The sequence below is a fragment of the Engystomops pustulosus genome, chromosome 5, assembly GCF_040894005.1.
Source record: "Engystomops pustulosus chromosome 5, aEngPut4.maternal, whole genome shotgun sequence".
Classification (NCBI taxonomy): domain Eukaryota; kingdom Metazoa; phylum Chordata; class Amphibia; order Anura; family Leptodactylidae; genus Engystomops; species Engystomops pustulosus.
Window position 1 is genome coordinate 108,255,859 of NC_092415.1, and position 19,601 is coordinate 108,275,459.

Sequence of the window (19,601 nt, forward strand, 5' to 3'; positions counted from 1 at the left end):
GGAAATGCTAGAGGAAAACAGAGGCGCCTGGAAACGCTAGAGGAACACGGAGGCGCCTGGAAACGCTAGAGGAACACGGAGGCGCCTGGAAACGCTGGAGGAACACGGAGGCATCTGGAAACGCTAGAGGAAAACAGAGGCGCCTGGAAACGCTAGAGGAACACAGAGGCGCCTGGAAACGCTGATGGGCAATCACTTCAACAGGAACCGCTGTGGGAAGCGAGGTGTGGAAACCTTGGAGGTTCCGTTAGAATGCTGAACATCCGGCCAGGAAGGAAGGGAGGTGCCGGATTATAAAGGCTGAGCGGGTTTAACCAGCGCCAATCAGAAGGACGCTGGGAGAGAGGGAACGCGCGGCCTAGTTGGGAAGCAGGCACGTGGAGAGGTAAGTCTGGGCTGGGAAGCACAGTGCCACGTGGGGGCACAGGTGTGCCAGCAATCCATGACAAGGATCGCGGGTGGATCCGTGACACATACGTAGTCATAACAGCAAAAAAACTTGATAACTTACATTAACCGAATGTCTGCTTTATGTCTCAGTGGTTTTTTATGCATTCTCTCATTTTTGTAAAATGTTATGGGGCTTTGAACTTTAGGTACAGTTTCTCAAATTTTCATTAAAAACACAAAATCATGCTTTTGCAGGACCTGCTTAGATTCAAGTCACTTTAAGTGGCCTAAATAAAAGTAAAACCCCATAAATTACCCCATTATAGAAACTACACCCCTTAATGTATGTAAAACAACTTTCATGAAGATTGTTAACCCTTTAATTATTTTACAGGGGATAAAACAAAATTGGATGCAATTTATAGATTTACATTTTTTTGGCTAAATGAATGTGTTTTTCAAATTCTCAGTGGATAAAATACCAAAACGCTCCACAAAGTTTGATACCCAATTTCTCCTGACCATACCCCATATGTGGTGATAAACTGTTTGTATGGGAACACGCCAGGGCATTGAAGGGAAGCTGCGCTGTTCCTTTTTATTGGCTATACAATCTTTATTTTTTTTTTGGAAATTTGGACAAATAAGGGCTTATTTTTTGTGACATTAGATACACTTTACAAATACTTCATGTTATTGGGTCATTAGCTCACGTGCAGGGCCGTGGCACACTATTTAGCCAGATATAGCACATATCCACAAGATTTACAGGAATAAATTGTCCTTGTGCTCAGGTTCTTCTTGATAAATAATTTTTTTACCTTCAATGGCACATTTTTCCTCCAACGCACAGGTTGCCCTATTGGTGCTTGTTTTTCTCCTTCCCGGGCAAACCTTTTTGTTGCCCTATGGGAGGAGAAATACCTATTTGATGTCAATAATCCTTTCAGTGCTTACATTAATAGTATGGTAGATTTTTTTTTAATAGAACAGCAACAAGATTCCATATCCTTCCTTGTCATCCTCTATACAGGTAATGCGCAACACAATCGGGTTGTCACCCAGTTATACCGTAAACCCACTAGTGGCAGTACCATCTTAAAGGCTGACAGCAGCCACCTGAGGCACAGCATACTGCATCTACACCCGAAAATTTTAATGCAACATGTAAAGAACTTTAAACACGCTTTTCACAAGAGGCTATGGTAAATCTCTCTGTAAGAGCTAGAAAAATAGTGGAGTCCCAACCCCATTTACATTTTCTTACTGACAAGATGGCAGTTACATCCCAGCACAGCACCAGACCAAATTTTAGGACCCGATATAGCAACCAGTTTGATGAGATTACCAACATTGTAAGGAAATATCTTCCTATTTTGTGCCACGTTGAGACCACATTGCATCACTACCATTTCCACCAAGGCCACTACCTTGAGCAACTTATAGTCTCCTAATTATATTACGTCTCAAGATCTATCGGGTGGCTGACACACAAAGGCAGCTACTGCTGTGGTGGTAGCAGATGCAATATCTGCAAATACATAATTAAAACCACCTTCAAATCTCACACGAACCAAGCTTTATTCAATATTAGGAGACACATGAACTGTAAAACCTCCTGGGTGGTCTATCTTACTGAAAGCACCAATTGTAGTCTTCAATATGTGGGGTGCACCACAAGGAGACTAAAAGACTGTATATCGAAACATATCACAGGGTCCAAAAATATAACTAGCACTCTGTGCATTATAGGAGCCTCCAAGCATTTTCAGGATTCCCACTCTGGTTCTGTAACATACATGTGGGTTACAACAATTAGTTATATTCCATAAGATAAACGGGGAGGAGACCAATCTAAAAAATTATATATTGCAGAGTGGATACTTACATTAGCTACTATACATCCACAGGGACTAAATTTGAGAAATGACTTGACATATATTTATTAAATTTCATTTCCCAGATACGATGAGTATAGTCTGCTACCTCTGTGCATCTGACCTATCACTGTCTGCCGCCTAATCATGTGTTTCAGGGGCGGTGATTCCAAAATTCTTCTTCTTGCTATTTATGTTGGCGTCCTTGCCCTTAGCAGACTAGGTATAAATAAGGACCATTACCATGCGGTCTGAAACGTGTTACCTATAATGTTTGTGTACACATTTTAATGGACTGTTCGTCTTGTTATTTTTATGGATAAATAAATGAAGGATCAACATTTGTTACTGTGCAGGTGCCGAAGGGATTTATTTTTTTATTTTTATTACTACAATTCTTCTTGGGTTTGGACCAAGCTTCTGCACAATGTGCACAGCACTACACTAAGGACACTACATAAGGGTGAGCTCACTTTCGATTTGCTTATTTTTGTAATAACTACTATAATACTTTCCCATATGTACAAGAATAGAACTACTATAATACTTCCCCCATGTACAAGAATATAACTTCTATAATACTGTCTCACATGTACAATAATATAACTACTATAATACTGCCTCCTATGTACAAGAATATTACTACTATAATACTGCCCCTGTATGTACTGGAATATAACTACTATAATAGTGCCCCCTATGTACTGGAATATAACTCCAGGTCTCATCTCTCTCCTCACTCAGACAGCCCCCTCCTGTTCCCAGTTCTAGAACCCCCCTACTTCCCTCAGTTTTATTTCCCCCCCCCATGCTTTCTCCAGCTCTAGTCCCCCCACCCCCTTGCTGCCTTCAGTTCTAGTCCCCCTTTCCCCAGCTGTCCCCAGTTCTGGTCCTCCCCCTCTTGCCCCCAGTTCTAGCACCCCCCTCCTGCTCCCAATTCTAGTACCCCTCTCCTCACTGTGAGCAGCCCTGTTCCGTAGGAGGCTGCATAGAGAAGAAGCTTTATACAGCAGGGAAGGTCCTCAAGAAGTGTGAACTCACTGCACACTTGTTTTATTCCATTTATTTCACGGTGTAAACGGAGTAAAAATCACGGCCCTGCAATCAAATAATCAATTACAGCTTTGGATGGTTTTTTTCTAACCCCCCCCCCCCACACACACACACAATAAGTTAATACATTTTCAGCAATATGGCAAAGCTACCCCAAAATAATACCACTGGAAAATGCATCTCAGCTCACAAATAATAAGTCCTCACAAAAAAAGTGTGCCATGAACCAACTAAAAACCACTAAATTCTATAAGGCAAAACTGGCTAATGCTTGGCCCTCCTTCCCTTCTGTGCCTCACTGTACGTCCCTACAACACGTAACCTCCACTGGGAAGAAATTGCATAATAAATTTTAAGATTGGATTTCTCTTTTTATCTTTTGAGAATGTGTAAATTTTAGGGATAAATAAATGCATTACCGACAAAATCTGATCCTTCTAAATTTCACCTCCTTTTTGATTTAATTACCATGAGTATCTCAAGGGGCTAACAATCTTCCTAAAATCTGTTTCTAATATTATATGTTTAAAATTTCATTAAAAACAATAATGATCCCCCCCCAAAAAAATTCTGAAATCTCCTTGAAAATAGATGTTCGATTTGTAAGCTGCCTGACGTCAAGAATGTGAATTCAGAGCTAAACTTTCCACCTCCTTAACTGCATACAACCAATTACATCTCACTTGAATGTTGATTTTCTGGATGATGCCACCATACAAGGTCATGGAAAGAAACATGCATTGGAAGGTTTAACAAGATCCTGGTAGTGGTTTTAGCACTACTGCCAGCACATCATTAGCTGACACTAGAAGAGTTTTGGAACCACTGTTGCTTTACTATACCTTTAGGTGCAAATGAAAAGTATACATAAATCCATGTGTTTTGTTTCATGTGTAAATCACCTGAAACAAAACAGTTATCAGTCATGTCCTTGCCTGGCGAGAGTCACAACCTCCAAATTATAGTTATTAAACAGCTTAATAAATTTTATAAAGCAGACAATCCGGTGACTGAATTTGTTTTCACAGTTGACAGCAAGTACCACCATCATGCAAATTGGTGACAAACTCAAATCGTAAAAAAAAAATGCATTGAAAATGTGATGAAAACATACATTTTTACATAAAACGCACATCAAGGTGGAGGTTTACACACATAAAGATGTAAAAATAATCCAAGTGAGCAGATTTAGGATGGGTTCACATCACTTTTTTTTCTATATGTTAAGCGTATACACCAGGAAAGCACTCGACGTATACGCTTAGAGGTGTACACATGGACAAATAGTACCAGACTGAGGAATAGTTGTTGTCTCCGTCTGGCCACTTATATACTCGAGTATAAGCCTAGTTTTTCAGCACAAAAAATCTGCTGAAAAACCCAAAATCGGCTTATACTCGAGTCAAAAAAATAAATATATCAAAACTCACCTTTCCGGCGACCCCTGTATATCTTCTGTGCAATCTGTCTGGCAGCGGTGGCAAGCTATATACACTGGGGCAGGGTGCGGCAGGCTATATACACTGGGGCAGGGTGCGGCAGGCTATATACACTGGGGCAGGGTGCGGCAGGCTATATACACTGGGGCAGGGTGCGGCAGGCTATATACACTGGGGCAGGGTGCGGCAGGCTATATACACTGGGGCAGGGTGCGGCAGGCTATATACACTGGGGCAGGGTGCGGCAGGCTATATACACTGGGGCAGGGTCTGGCAGGCTATATACACTGGGGCAGGGTCTGGCAGGCTATATACACTGGGGCAGGGTCTGGCAGGCTATATACACTGGGGCAGGGTCTGGCAGGCTATATACACTGGGGCAGGGTCTGGCAGGCTATATACACTGGGGCAGGGTCTGGCAGGCTATATACACTGGGGCAGGGTCTGGCAGGCTATATACACTGGGGCAGGGTCTGGCAGGCTATATACACTGGGGCAGGGTCTGGCAGGCTATATACACTGGGGCAGGGGCTGGCAGGCTATATACACTGGGGCAGGGGCTGGCAGACTATATACACTGGGGCAGGGGCTGGCAGGCTATATACACTGGGGAAGGGGCTGGCAGGCTATATACACTGGGGCAGGGGCTGGCAGGCTATATACACTGGGGCAGGCTGGCTATATACTGGGGAGGCTGTGACCAATGCATTTCCCACCCTCGGCTTATACTCGAGTCAATAGGTTTTCCCAGTATTTTGTGGTAAAATAAGGGGCCTCGGCTTATACTCGGGTCGGCTTATACTCGAGTATATACGGTAAATGTTCTGTCCGCCAAAAAAATCTGGATGGAAAGATTGCTAGTAATGTTGTTAGCATTTTCTGGTTGTAGAAGTTTTTTTTAATAAATTTGTTTAGCAGAATATAACAAAACATGAGGAGCAGACATCATTTAAATTTTCGCTACAGGAAGCAAAAAAAACAGAATCAGCCCTGGCATCAGGTTACTGTACCACTAATTAAAATAAGAAACCACACAAATTCCTATATGTCAAGATCAATGTATAATCCTATTTAAATATATCCTAACAAGTAAGCAGTATTTTCATCTTACTTCATAAATTGTATATATTCTAAAGCACAGAATAAAAATGTAAATTAGATAACTGTAAAATAACACCGAGAACACTTTCATATACCTGCAAATTATTGGAATTCACCTGGTAATAATGACCTTAATTTTATGACAAACCCTATTTATCTGGAAGGCAGCTTTTAACTGAAAAAATTGTGTGCTGTTTCAAAGTGACTGAAAGCCTCTGGCAGCAAGATGTGCCAAAAGGGTGATCCCATCAGCTGTACCAAGGGAGGTTGATCGTTCCAAGTCTGTGATTTCTAGAATCCATTTTTACATAATCACAGACTCATTTATGTCCCTAAAGCAGGCTAGTCGCCCTTGAAAGATTAATCAAAGAGAAGACAGGGTAATGCAAAGAATCTCCATGGGAGATCATTTCAACCTTGCAGCTGAAATCACTATACAGTTCAGCATTGAACAGAATAAGGATATGTCTCTCTATACATAATCACAACGTCTAAGAGCATTTGGACTGAAAGCCTACTCTGCATAGACTAAACCTCTCATTAGGAGAAAGAATCAAAAGGGCAATCACACCTTTGTTGAAAAGCATGTTGTGTGGACAGAGAAGTGATCCACAGTGCATTTAAGTGATAAAAGAAAGTTTAATGTATTTGGATCTATTGAAAAACTTGTTCAAACTGGGGAAAAACTGAATCCGAAGTGTTTAAAGAAGTCAGTGTAACGTGGTAGAGAAAGTGTCTTGGTTTGGGGAATGTTTTCTGCACAAGGAGTTGGATATCTCATACAGTTACAAAGCAGTGATTGCAAGTGTGTATCAGACCCTTCTTTAAGAATACATAGTTTCTTCCTCGCACTCTTTGTTAATCAAGCATCAATTTTCATGCAGCACGTACAAGCAAAATGGGCAAAGCAGTTCCTTGCAAAAGAAAACCTTGAAACAATGAAATGGACAGCCCAGAGTCTGCATCTAAATCCAACATAAAACCTCTGGAATTCCTTAGTGACAAAGTAATGGCTAAGAAACCCACAAGAGACAAAAGAACTGCAGAAGAGACTAGAAGAAGAGTGGACCAAAATCTCACCAGAGAAGTATGAGAGAATATTGATATCATGAGGCAGCAGACGTAAATTCAAAGCAAAGGCACTTCCTACTGATTGATGATTGTTGTAATCACTCCAGAGCTGCCTGCAGGCACTGCCTGAAAGAGGGCTTCTCTGACGTCATCTTAAACGGACAGCGTCAGCCTATGCATCAGTATTGCAGAGTATTATCATAAAAAAACAAACAGATGATTGCTTGTTCATGTCCCATGGTGGAACTAGTAAAAAATAAAGTAAAAAAAATGTTGTTCAATAAAAAAAACTAAAGTAATAAATCAATAAAAATGTCCATAAGCCCCATAACATGTAAAGAGACATACAATGCAAAAACAGTCTAAATCATAACAAACACCACCCCACCGCATCCGTAACAACCCGTAGAATAAAAGTAAATAATTATTGAACCTGCACGATGAACACTGCAAAAAAAAAAAAAAAACTGTTAAAACAACCAAAAATTCTGATTTCTACCTATTGAATCCCACAAAAAATGCAATAAAGTGTACAAAAAAAACCATATGTACTCCAGAATAATACTGCTGCAAAGTACAACATGTCCTGCAAAAAAGGGCCATCAACCCGCTCCATAGCCAAAAAATGCACAAATGATAGATTTTTCCCACATTTTATCCCCGTAACCGTATCGACCCATAGAATAAAGATAACATGATTATTAGGCTGTTCGGTGAACACCCAAAAAATTTTTAAAAAGTAAAAAATCCAGTGCAGAATTGATTTTTTTTTGCCCTCAAAAAAAGTTCCTACATTTTCAACATTAGGGGATACCAACCCCGCAATGGTAACACTGGAAAAAGCATCTCATCCCGCAAAAAAAAATGCTATCACATGGCCCCAATAACGGAAAAGCTAAAATTTTATAGCCTACAAAAGGGGCCAATGAGAAAACTAAAATCATGGCAGCTGCAGGGCGCTCCTTCCCTTCTGTGCCTCGCTGTGCGCCCCACACGTGGGGGGTCTTTGTACTCGGGAGATATTGCATAACAAATTGTAAGGTTGCTTTTCTCTCTTTATCTTTTGGAAATGTGTAAATTTTAGGGCTACATTAATTTGATTCAATTACTATGAAGATCTCAAGGGGTTAACAATCTTCTTAAAAGCTGTTTCTGATTGTTAATTTTAAAGGGGGTTAAATATGCAAAATTTCATTCAAAACAGTATTTATCCCAAAATAGTAAATTCTGAAAATACAGAAAATCCATATTGGATATGTAGGCCGCATGACATCAAAAAATATTATCCAGACATTTCAAAAATTATGAAAATATAAAGTAGACATATGGGAATTGTTATTCAGCAACTTATTTAGGTGGTAAATCTATCAGCCTGAAAACGCGATGATTTTGAATTTCGAAAATGCCAATTTTTTTTTAAAAAAAACAATCTCTGAATCGTTTTGATAAGTAACAGTGTTCAAAAGTTATAACCATATAAAGCGATGCAAGTCAGAATACAAAAACGGGGGGGTGAGCCTTATGCTATAAACTGGCTGCACCCTTAAGGGTTTAATGGATGGAATTAACATAATAACGTGAATCTCATACGGTACAAGTATTCTCTTTACAGTGCAAACCAGAAACGTAACCTTTGGCCCTCTAACTTTGTGTATTTTAACCTGTACATCATGCAAAGTATACTTGTCCCTCAATCAGAAGCAAAAGTTCCTAGTTCCTTTTTAACCCCTTAAGGACGGAGGGTTTTTCGGCTAATTTCTCGCTCTCCAACTTCAAAAATCCATAACTTTTTCATTTTTACGTGAACAGACCTGTGTGAGGGCTTATTTTGTGCGTAACAAATTTTACTTTCCCGTAATGTTATTTATTTTAACATGCCGTGTACTGCGAAGCTGAAAAAAAATTCCAAATGTGGAAAAATTGAAAAAAAAAACGCACGTGATTGTGGGCTCAGTTTTTACGACTTTCACTCTTCGCTCCAAATAACACACCTACTTTATTCTTTGGTTCGGTGCGATCGCGGTGATACCAAATTTATATAGGTTTTATTGTGTTTTAATACATTTTCAAAAATTAAACGAATGTGTACAAAAAAGAAAAAAAATTTTTTGCCATCTTCTGACGCTAATAACTTTTTCATACTTTGGCGCACGGAAATGTGTGAGGGGTCATTTTTTGCGAAATGAGGCGACGTTTTCATTGTTACCATTTTGAGGTCTGTGCGACATTTTGATCATTTTTTATTTCATTTTTTATGTTATGTAAAAAGGTGTAAAAGTCGCATTTCGGACATTTGGGCGCCATTTCCCGCCTCGGAGGTCACCGCCGGCCGTAACCGTTTTTATATTTTGATAGATCGGGCATTTTGGGACGCGGCGATACCTAATATGTCTGTGATTTTTACTGTTTGTTATGTTTTATATCCGTTCTAGGGAAAGGGGGGTGATTTGAACTTTTAATATTTTATTAATTTTTTTTATTTTTTAAACTTTTTTTTTTCTTTTTTTTTTCACTATTTTTTAGACCATCTAGGGTACATTAACCCTAGATGGTCAGATCGCTCCTACCATATACTGCAATACTACAGTATTGCAATATATGGCATTTTTGCAGGTCATACATTACAATGAGCCACTGGCTCATTGTAACGAACCTGCATAAACCATGTAGCCTCGTGTCAAAAGAAGACCCGAGGCTACCATGGTAACCGATCGCCACCCCCCCGATGACGTTCGGGGGCGTGGTGATCGAAAAAAAGATGGCGGCGCCCGCGCGCCGCCGTCTTTTAAACGCCGCCCGCGACTTTGCGGGCGGCGTTTAGAGGGTTAATAGCCGCGATCGGTGCAAGCACCGACCGCGGTTATTAGCGGTGGGGGTTTTGTGCAAAATGCAAAAACCCCCACCTCTGTATGAAGAGGACTCAGCCCGTGAGCCCTCTTCATACATCCCTTATACCTCTGCGCCGTAGAGCTACGGCGCAGAGCGTTAAGGGGTTAATCAGTACATGTGATTTACAGGGTAACAAAAGCTAAAAGTTAATACCTTAAAGGGGTATTCCCATCTGGGCATTCACATTTAATTAAATTCATTTGCCATGTTGATAAAAAAAATGTTCCTTTGTGAAGTTAATTTCTCATATATGTTGCTATGATGTCCCTTAGAAACGCGATAGCTTCCTCGGATACAACGACCTCACATTTTGGCAGTGGTGGCCAGACATGTGCTATTGAGTCCTCCCTGACCACCTGGCTTCAGCATTCATTACCACAGAACGGCTGTAGGATATGAAGTAACTCAGTGCAGTAACATTTCATATACAAAAACCTTTTGTTTCTTTGTGAAATCACTCCAGCAGAGGTGGCCGTATCCAAGGACACACTCTTGTTTCTAAGGGACCATATCACTACATTTATGGCAAATTATCTTCACGCAGGAACATTTTTTTAAAAATAAAATCGAATTGAAGAAATGTTTACATATGGCAGTTTAATGAAACTGAATGTGAATGCTCAGAGGAGAATACGCCTTTAAGTTAAAACCGCTGAGAACCAAGGGTATAAAAGGAAATCTACCAACTAAATCAAGCATGATAAACCAGGGACACTTACTGACTGAAGCAATCTTCTTATGTTTCTTATCCACAGTCTCCTTCCTTATAAATATCAACTTTTAACATTATGTAAATTAGCCCAAAGGGCTACTTTAGCTCCCACGTGATCTGGCTTTACAGACTAACACTGTTTCACCCTCTCCCTTGCTTTTTTCCTGATCACTGTACAAGTAAAGTCAAATCATAAAAGGGCTAGAGCTTGCGGTTGCTCTCATTTGGAATCCGGATATAGTGAATATTAGGGTGGGTCGTCAGCACTGTAAATTATCATTATACGCCGATGATCTATTATTGGTTATCTCTACCCCTCACATCTCTATCCCTAACATTTTAGCAGAATTTGAAGCTTTTGGATCCCTAAGTAACTTCAAAGTTAATATGAATAAATCACCATTCACAAGACATCCTGGGACTTCACCAGAGCTAATTTTGCTTTTAAAGATAATGGCAGTTCCATTAATCTGACAGCAGACACAGTAGACCTGTAAGCCTCCAATTATGATAAACTGATGAGATCTCTGGTTGGAGAATTATCAGGTTGGAACCCCCTTTTTTTAATCTTGGTTTAGGCGGTCGGCCGCAATCAAAATGGATACTCTTCCTAAGATTTTATACATTTTTCAAGCGCTGCCCATACCATTACCAAGATCCTTTTTTAGTAAGCAGGGAACCCATATTATTAGATTTGTTTGTAAAGGGCAACGACCCACATTTGCTTAAGTTTGTTGACACGCCACAAACTTAGAGGAGGAATTGGTTTACCGGACTTTGAGATGTACCATAAGGCAGTGATCAGTACTTGTGTCCTGGATCTTCACCACAACTCTGGTACGAAGTTATGGGTACAATTACTAGCCTCTATGTCACCAATCCCACCATCTGGCCACGTCTGGTTACCTTCTAAAATTCGCCACAGGAGGCTTTTTTCCTAAAGCATTGGACGGAGGTTTGGGACCGCATACTATCACGATGGCCGTTATCCCCCTCCTATGGGCCCATTGACACCTATATCGCTTAATCCCACTCTCAATATCTCTCAATCTAGGCTCGCTTCCCTATCCCCCACAGCCCCTACTATTATAAGGATAAGAGACATTGTTAGAGAACAAGGTCTACAACCACTGGCGACCTTATCCTCTTCTCAGGGTAGAGACTGGCTAACTTATAATTCCTTATCAGCTGGAATTGATTCTCTTGGCCCAATCGCTACATTGAGTCGTGGGTTAACAATCTTTGAAGAAACTTGTATCCAACCCAATCCCCCTTTCACATACAATTTCCTGCTCAGAGACGGTGAAGGGAACATTGACTCCATACCGCCTCCACCTTGCTTAGTTAAATGGGAAGAGGACCTGGGAGTTTCCTTTTCTGAGGATGAGAGGATGAAAATCCTCAATATGACACATCAGTCCTCGATCTCTGGGAGGTGTCAGGAAAGGAATTTTAACCCCTTATCACCGACACTAGTTTTCAGCTCAATGACCAGACTCGATTTTTCAAATCTGACATGTCTCACGATAATTGGTTATAACTTCGGAACGCTTTAACATATCCCGGTGATTTTGAGAATGTTTTCTCGTGACACATTGTACTTCATGTTAGTTATAAAATTTAAGTGATACGTTTTGCGATTTGTTCTGAAAAAAAGTGAAAATTTGGCAAAAGTTTGTAAAAATTCTTCATTTTCCAAGTTTGAAATGTTCTGCTTTCCAGATAGGAAGTAAAACTACCCAAAAAGCTTGATAAATTACATTTACGGAATGTCTGCTTTATGTTGGGATGATATTTTATGCATCCTCTCACTTTTCTAGGATGTTATGAGGTGCAGAACTTTAGGTGCGATTTTTCTCATTTTCATGAAAATTGCCAAAACTCACATTTTGAGGGAAAACTCAGCTTCCAAGTGACTTTGTAAGGCCTAAATAATAGTAAAACCCCATAAATTACCCCACTATAGAAACTTCACCCCTCAACGTATGTAAAACAACTTCTATTAAGTCCATTAACCCTTTAAGTGTTTCACATGGGTTAAAACAATATGGACCTGCGATTTAGAAACTATGGAATTTTTTTGGAAAAAACATTCATTTAGGCCAAACTGACAGTTTCAGAATAAATTACCTTATATACTCGAGTATAAGCCTAGTTTTTCAGCACAAAAAATGTGCTGAAAAACCCAAACTCGGCTTATACTCGAGTCAAAAAAATAAATAAATCAAAACTCGCCTTTCTGTTGGCACCCGTAGATCTTCTGTGCGATCCATCCGGTATTGTTGTGCTGCACGACGGGGAAGGGGGGGGGGCTATACACACTGGGGCAGGGGCTGGCAGGCTATATACACTGGGGCAGGGGCTGGCAGGCTATATACACTGGGGCAGGGGCTGGCAGGCTATATACACTGGGGCAGGGGCTGGCAAGCTATATACACTGGGGCAGGGGCTGGCTGGCTATATACACTGGGGCAGGGGCTGGCTGGCTACATACTGGAGAGGCTGTGAAATGCATTTCCCACCCTCGGCTTAAACTCGAGTCAATAGGTTTTCACAGTTTTTTGTGGTAAAATTAGGGGCCTCGGCTTATACTCGGGTCGGCTTATACTCGAGTATATACGGTAAATGATGAAACGCACTGCAACGTTTGATGCCCAATTCCTCCCGAGTGTACTGATAACACATATGTGGTGGTAAACTTCTGTACAGGCACACGGCCAAGTATAGAATGAATGGAGGCGCCATTCACTGCAGATTTGTATTGTCACATTGTACTACCTATACATTTTTATTTTTTTTGGTAATGCAAACATATGAGGGCTTATTTTTTACGGAATGAGATACAATGTATAGATAATTCATTTAGGGGGGTCTATAGCTTATTCATGAGATTTTATTAACTATTTCAAGGGGGACACAAACAAAATCATCAATTTTATTTTGGATTTTTAGCATTTTTTTCCCCCTGCTCACCGTAATGTAAAAATAATATTTTATCTTTATTCTCTGGTTCACTACGATTGCGGTGATACCTCATTTATATAGTTTTTCTTATCTTTGCTCAATTTTCCTGAGCAAAACCAATATTGGAGAATATCGCATTGTTTTTACTATTGACAATTTTTATTGCCATAACGTCTGTATTTTTATGTTGTCAGACCTGGTTGAGGGCTTATTTTTTGCGAAAAGAGTTGTTCTTTTCAGTCGTATCATATTAGGGAACGTAGCTTTTTTTGATCACTTTTTAGAACATTTTTTGTGATGGTGTTTGATGAAAAATTGTATATTACGGGAAGTTTTTCGTAGTTTTTTTTTTCATCGTTCAGCGGGTTCAATATTGATTTAGATTTATTGTACAGATTAATACGGACGCGGTGATACCAAATATGTATGTTTTTGTGTTTTATTTACTGTATTTGCATTTTATGTGTAACTGGGGAGATTATGGGACTTTTATTTTATTTATTTAATTATATTATAAAAAGATTTAATTTTTTTTTTTTTTTTTTTAACTTTTTTACATTTTCTACTTCTTGGCTTGAATAAGCGATCATCCGATCTCTTATTCAAGCCTTTACACTGCAATACACTCTCCGATACAGGATCGCAATTACTGTATATTCCGGCGTATAAGACGACTTTTGAAGACAGAAAAATCTTTCTAGTCTGGGGTCGTCTTATACGCCGGTAATCGCGACCGCCCGCCGTGTATTCACGGCGGCGGTCGGGTCGCGCTGCATGGAGAGGGCTCATGGGCTGAACAGAGCACAGTCAACCCCCCTTTTTTAAGGGTATGGGAAGGGATTCCCAACCCCGGGGAAGCCCACAGCCGTCAAACAGTACCCCACCTAAAGATAAACCCCAAAGATGAAAAAGGTGTAGCGGTGTGAACCAGGTCAGGTGAGCCTGACTATGATCAAATACAATACCTCCTACCAACAGGTAAGAATGAAGTGAAGTAGGCAGATACGACGGGGGAGGGATAAATGGATCGGCTGTGGGCCAGGAAAACCCCAAACTCGGCTTATACTCGAGTCAAAAAAATAAATAAATCAAAACTCGCCTTTCTGGTGGCACCCGTAGATCTTCTGTGCGATCCATCCGGTATTGTTGTGCTGCACAACGGGGAAGGGGGGGGGCTATATACACTGGGGCAGGGGCTGGCAGGCTATATACACTGGGGCAGGGGCTGGCAGGCTATATACACTGGGGCAGGGGCTGGCAAGTTATATACACTGGGGCAGGGGATAGCAAGCTATATACACTGGGGCAGGGGCTGGCAAGCTATATACACTGGGGCAAGGGCTGGCTGGCTACATACTGGAGAGGCTGTGACCAATGCATTTCCCACCCTTGGCTTATACTCGAGTCAATAGGCTTTCACAGTTTTTTGTGGTAAAATTAGGGGCCTCGGCTTACACTCGGGTCGGCTTATACTCGAGTATATACGGTACTTTATGAATATATGACACAAGAAACACTTAATGTTAAAGGGAACCTGTGATCAGCAATTGACCTGATAAACCACTACCAGTTTATTGTCAAACAGCGTAACACCTTCTAGTTTTTGTTTCTTTCATGGTCCTGTGTGGAGGTTTCATCCAGAAAATCAACTTTGAGGTGAGATGTAAACTGGTTTCAAAAAGTCCAGGAGGCGGAGAGTTTAATGTGGGGAGCTCTGAACACCTCCTCCTCTGTGATTGACATCATACATTGGACTTCAGGAGATCTGGTCAGTCATGTCTCTGGATGCAGGACCATCAATTACAGTGAAAGGGGGCTTTCTGGGAATGAGAGAGCTTGATTTCACTGTTAAAGAGAACCCGTTAGGCAAAATAACCCCCCTAATCTAAATATATTTTCATAAACTGCCATTAGAGAGCATTGCCTCTATCCCTTCATTGTCCCTCTACATGCCTGTAAACTTAAGCAATGAGGTCCTAAAGCTGTATGCAAATGACCTGTGAAATGTCCAATGAGTCATTAGCATATTCAAGCTGTCCAGCTTATTCATGAGTGGGAGGCACAGCCACACCCCCAGTGCTTGACTGACAGCCTGTATAATGATGTGAGGCTGTATAATGATCTTCCTGGTGCTGGCGGCCACACCCCCTGCAGCCTGTGTGTGTGTATAGGAGAGATACAACAGCTCCAGGATGCAGCCATGTTATAACAGAACATGTCAGGTACTTGTGTAGCTGATGTCTGTGTCTCTCCCATGTGTATAGCAGAACATGTCAGGTACTTGTGTAGCTGATGTCTGTGTCTCTCCCATGTGTATAGCAGAACATGTCAGGTACTTGTGTAGCTGTGTATTAGGAGGATGCAGCATGTCAGCAGATGCAGTACACACACTAGCAATGCTTTACTATACATTACACACAGACATGAGCAGGGGGAGGAAAGTGGAGGTGGAACAGGGGTGAAATCACTGCCGCTGACCATGTGACCAGCCTCATTTACATAATAAAGAATAGATGATTTTATAATGATTAATGTATGAAATAAATAGATAAAGGCTGGGATGGGATCCTTGTGAGCTGCTCCAACAGGTACTAGTGACAGAAATAGTGACACAGACCTGATGACAGGTGTCCTTTAAATTCTCCGCCTCCTTGACTAATTCAAAATGTACTTTAATGTGTAAAAAGTGTATGGGGGCAGGATATTAGGTAATTTACCAATATACATCTTTTAATAGTTCTGCACCACTTTCTTAATATGTACAGTGAAGCCTCCTGTCTTTTACCTTATCAGGCAGATATTATTGACCATAAAATGGATTCAGATGGAGGGTCAAGTGATCAAATTAGCTTATTTTATGCGTAACAAATTACACTTCAAAATGGTGGTATTTTATATTCCATGCCGTGTACTGGAAAGCGGGAAAAAAATTCCAAATGTAGTGAAATTGGTGAAAAAACACATTTGCGCCGTATTCTTGTGGGCTTGGATTTTACAGATTTCACTGTATGCCCCAAATGACATGTCTTCAGGTCGATATGATTACGGGGATACCAAATTTGTATAGGTTTTATAATGTTTTCATACATTTACAAAAATTAAACACATTTTTGGGGATTTTGCCATCTTCTGGCGCTAATAACTTTTCTTTATAATTTGGTGTACAGAGTGTCATTTTTTGTGACTTTTGATGAAGTTTTCAATGTTACCATTTTTAGGACTGTACGACCTTTTGATCACCTTTTAAAGAATTTATTTATTTTTTTAAATGGCAAAAAGTACCATTTTCGACTTTGGGCGAAAACATCCAACAGTCCCACCAGGACGACCAATAATCTCTGGAAGAGGAAATGTTACAGAAAACGTGAGTAAGTTCATTGATGAATGCCTGAAAAAAAAATGGTGGAAACTCTTCCATCTTATACACGTGACACTATGGATGTATTTCGGAAGATTGATGGCTTTCACATTGATGACGATATGCTGCTCGTCACATATGATGTGGAATCATTGTACACGTGTATAAGACACAATGATGGGCAAGGAGTAGTGAAATTTTTCCTATCCATGGCAAATTTATCTCAAGATTTCTCGTGTTTTCTTTTGCAGCTACTTGAATTTGTCTTAAATCACAACTTATTTGTTTTCAGTGGGTCCTTCTACTTACAGCTCCAGGGAACGGCAATGGGGGCTTCTTGTGTGCCCTCTTATGCCAATTTATTCCTGGGGCTGTGGTAGAGAGACCTATTGGAAGATGATCGGTGTGTCGTGATGGACCGGGTCATTTTTTGGGCCCAGTACATGGATAACATCCTGATCATTTGGAAAGGCAGCAAAACACAATTTGTTGAACAATTAAACAAAAATAACTTAAATATTAAATTAACGTATACTGCTGACAGTAACAGTCACTTTTTTGGATGTTATTCTACAGAAAGATGCAGAAGGCTTCTTACAAACAAATGCTGTAAATGCATTGTTACATGCCACATCTTCCCATCCTTCCCAGACGATACAAGCTATACCTGTTGGTCAAGACTTTGCAATTCAAGCAAAGGACCTCTACACACGTTTCCAACCGCGTGGATATAGCAACAGATCCATAAAATGTCCATATCTACCCAAAAGTAGTGCAACATCACAGGTAAGATTTATAACTACTTACCATTCGCAGTGGCAAGAAATGAGATCTTCATTGAATAGACATTGCCCGATATTACTATCCGATCCTATTATCAAAAAATATATTTCAGACCAACCAAGCATTACAGCACGCAGGTTAAGAAACCTCCGTGATATCTGGGTACGCAGCCACTATGATACCGATAGAGTAATATCTTTGGAGCAGGTCCACACCAGTGGGGATGTAGACCATGTGGTAAGTGTGTGGCCTGCCCTAACGTTGAACACACAGATATTTTTTACACCGCAGGAACAAGAACCTGCAACACAAAGGCAGTGGTATACTATGCCACTTGCCCCTGTCACATGATTTGTATTGGCTTAACCACACGTGAAATGAAAACCTGCATAAGAGAGCATATGTGGGATATCAGTACTGCGAAGGACCCAGAATTTATAACGGAAGGAAGACCTGTAGCACAGCACTTTCGGGAGAAACTCAATGCTGAACCCGTGGCCTCAAGGTTCGAGGCATAGACAGAATTAACTTGGGCATTAGGGGTGGTCCAATCCAGAAGAGATTGGCACAATTCGAGTCACGCTGGATTTGGACACTCAATACTCTTCAACCTCATGGTCTCAATGAGACATTAAGTTTTGCACCCTTCCTATAAACGATCTCCACCCAACAAGTTCTGTAATGCGACTCTGGGTTGTGTCCCACAATGCCTTGACCATTTGTTATCTCGCAGGGCGGAAATAAAATAAAATCCTGAATTGCCATATGACGGTATGATGCTATCCCGAACAAAAATGACCAAGATGATCTTCCGCAATAACCAGCAGCAGTTAAAATTCTTCACAGTCTTCACTGGTCCTATAGCAGCAGCCAGCAGGACTGTAGTAATAGCCAAAATCCAGTGATGCCTTTACTATGTATATATAAGTATAATGCTTACACATTTCCAAGAATGTAGAATAACTTACTATGTATACATTTTTGTATATATCACTATGTGTTATCTTACAGTGTTCATATGTATCCTGACGAATTAATTTTTCATCTATTGTATTAGTTTTATGTACTTCACATATTGTTACCCGATATTCTCTGTGTATTTTTATAAAATAACATCTACTTATCTATTCATATATTCACTCATCCTCACTGTTCCTTCACTCCTTTGTCCTCACCTGTTGTCCCCCTCTCACATGCACCCCTTGCACTATGTCACTTTATATATGTATAAAATATTTATGTATTCAACAAGGGCAACAATACCACCTAGTGTCTCCTCTAGGAATTTGTTCAGAAAAATAAAACATCACAAAATAATGTCCTGTGCAGTGTCCTGCTTGTAGTGACTAATGTCGAATAGGTGATGCTCAAGTCCTGAACAAACAGTGGTTAAATATTCAAATTCAGAGAAGAGATGGACGGCGCTCACCAATCTTCAATAAAAAATCTTCTTGCTCTTTATTACACATTACAGGAGCAAAGACATACTCACAACAATGTGTGCAAGGGAGGGGGGAGTGAAGGCAGAACGCTTCTTCTGGCCTCTGATGTCAGGGATTTAAAACATGGAAGGGTATTTATGCACCGTAGGACCTAATGGGATACACCCACCAGAGTGAATAAGCCCCATGATAGGTGATGAGGGCCATCAATCTCTGCCCCCAGGAAGTATACCTATAAAACACCACTCCCCACAACTGGGCGGCTAAACTCACCTGATGCCTCGTCGCTCCACCCACCGAATCTTGGCCCGCCCGTCCGGGGCCGCACCACGCCATTCAGATCTTAGGCGACGGCGCCGCCTCCCTCAGCCTCCGGAACGTCAGGCGGGTAACGTGACCGGGAGCCACACCCACGGTAACGCGGCTAAGCGTCACAAGAGGACGACACTCAGGAGCGGGTGCCCTACAAACCTTGGTGGGGCGCAGATGGGTGGCATCCAAACGGTGATACGAAGCCGTGCC

General features: G+C 40.9%; 1 protein-coding gene across 12 annotated transcripts in view; it reads right to left on the reverse strand.

The window, feature by feature from the left end:
- LOC140133136 (uncharacterized) overlaps positions 1–19,601 on the reverse strand; it is a 254,866-nt gene that overhangs the window by 18,862 nt on the left and 216,403 nt on the right. For 2 of the 12 annotated variants that reach the window (XM_072152855.1, XM_072152857.1), the window contains exon 19: positions 17,662–17,725. The exons of the other annotated variants lie outside the window; for them this stretch is intronic. In XM_072152855.1, coding sequence (XP_072008956.1) covers positions 17,662–17,725 — 64 coding nt within the window. The remainder of the gene's footprint in view (positions 1–17,661; positions 17,726–19,601) is intronic. 12 annotated transcript variants of the gene reach the window in all.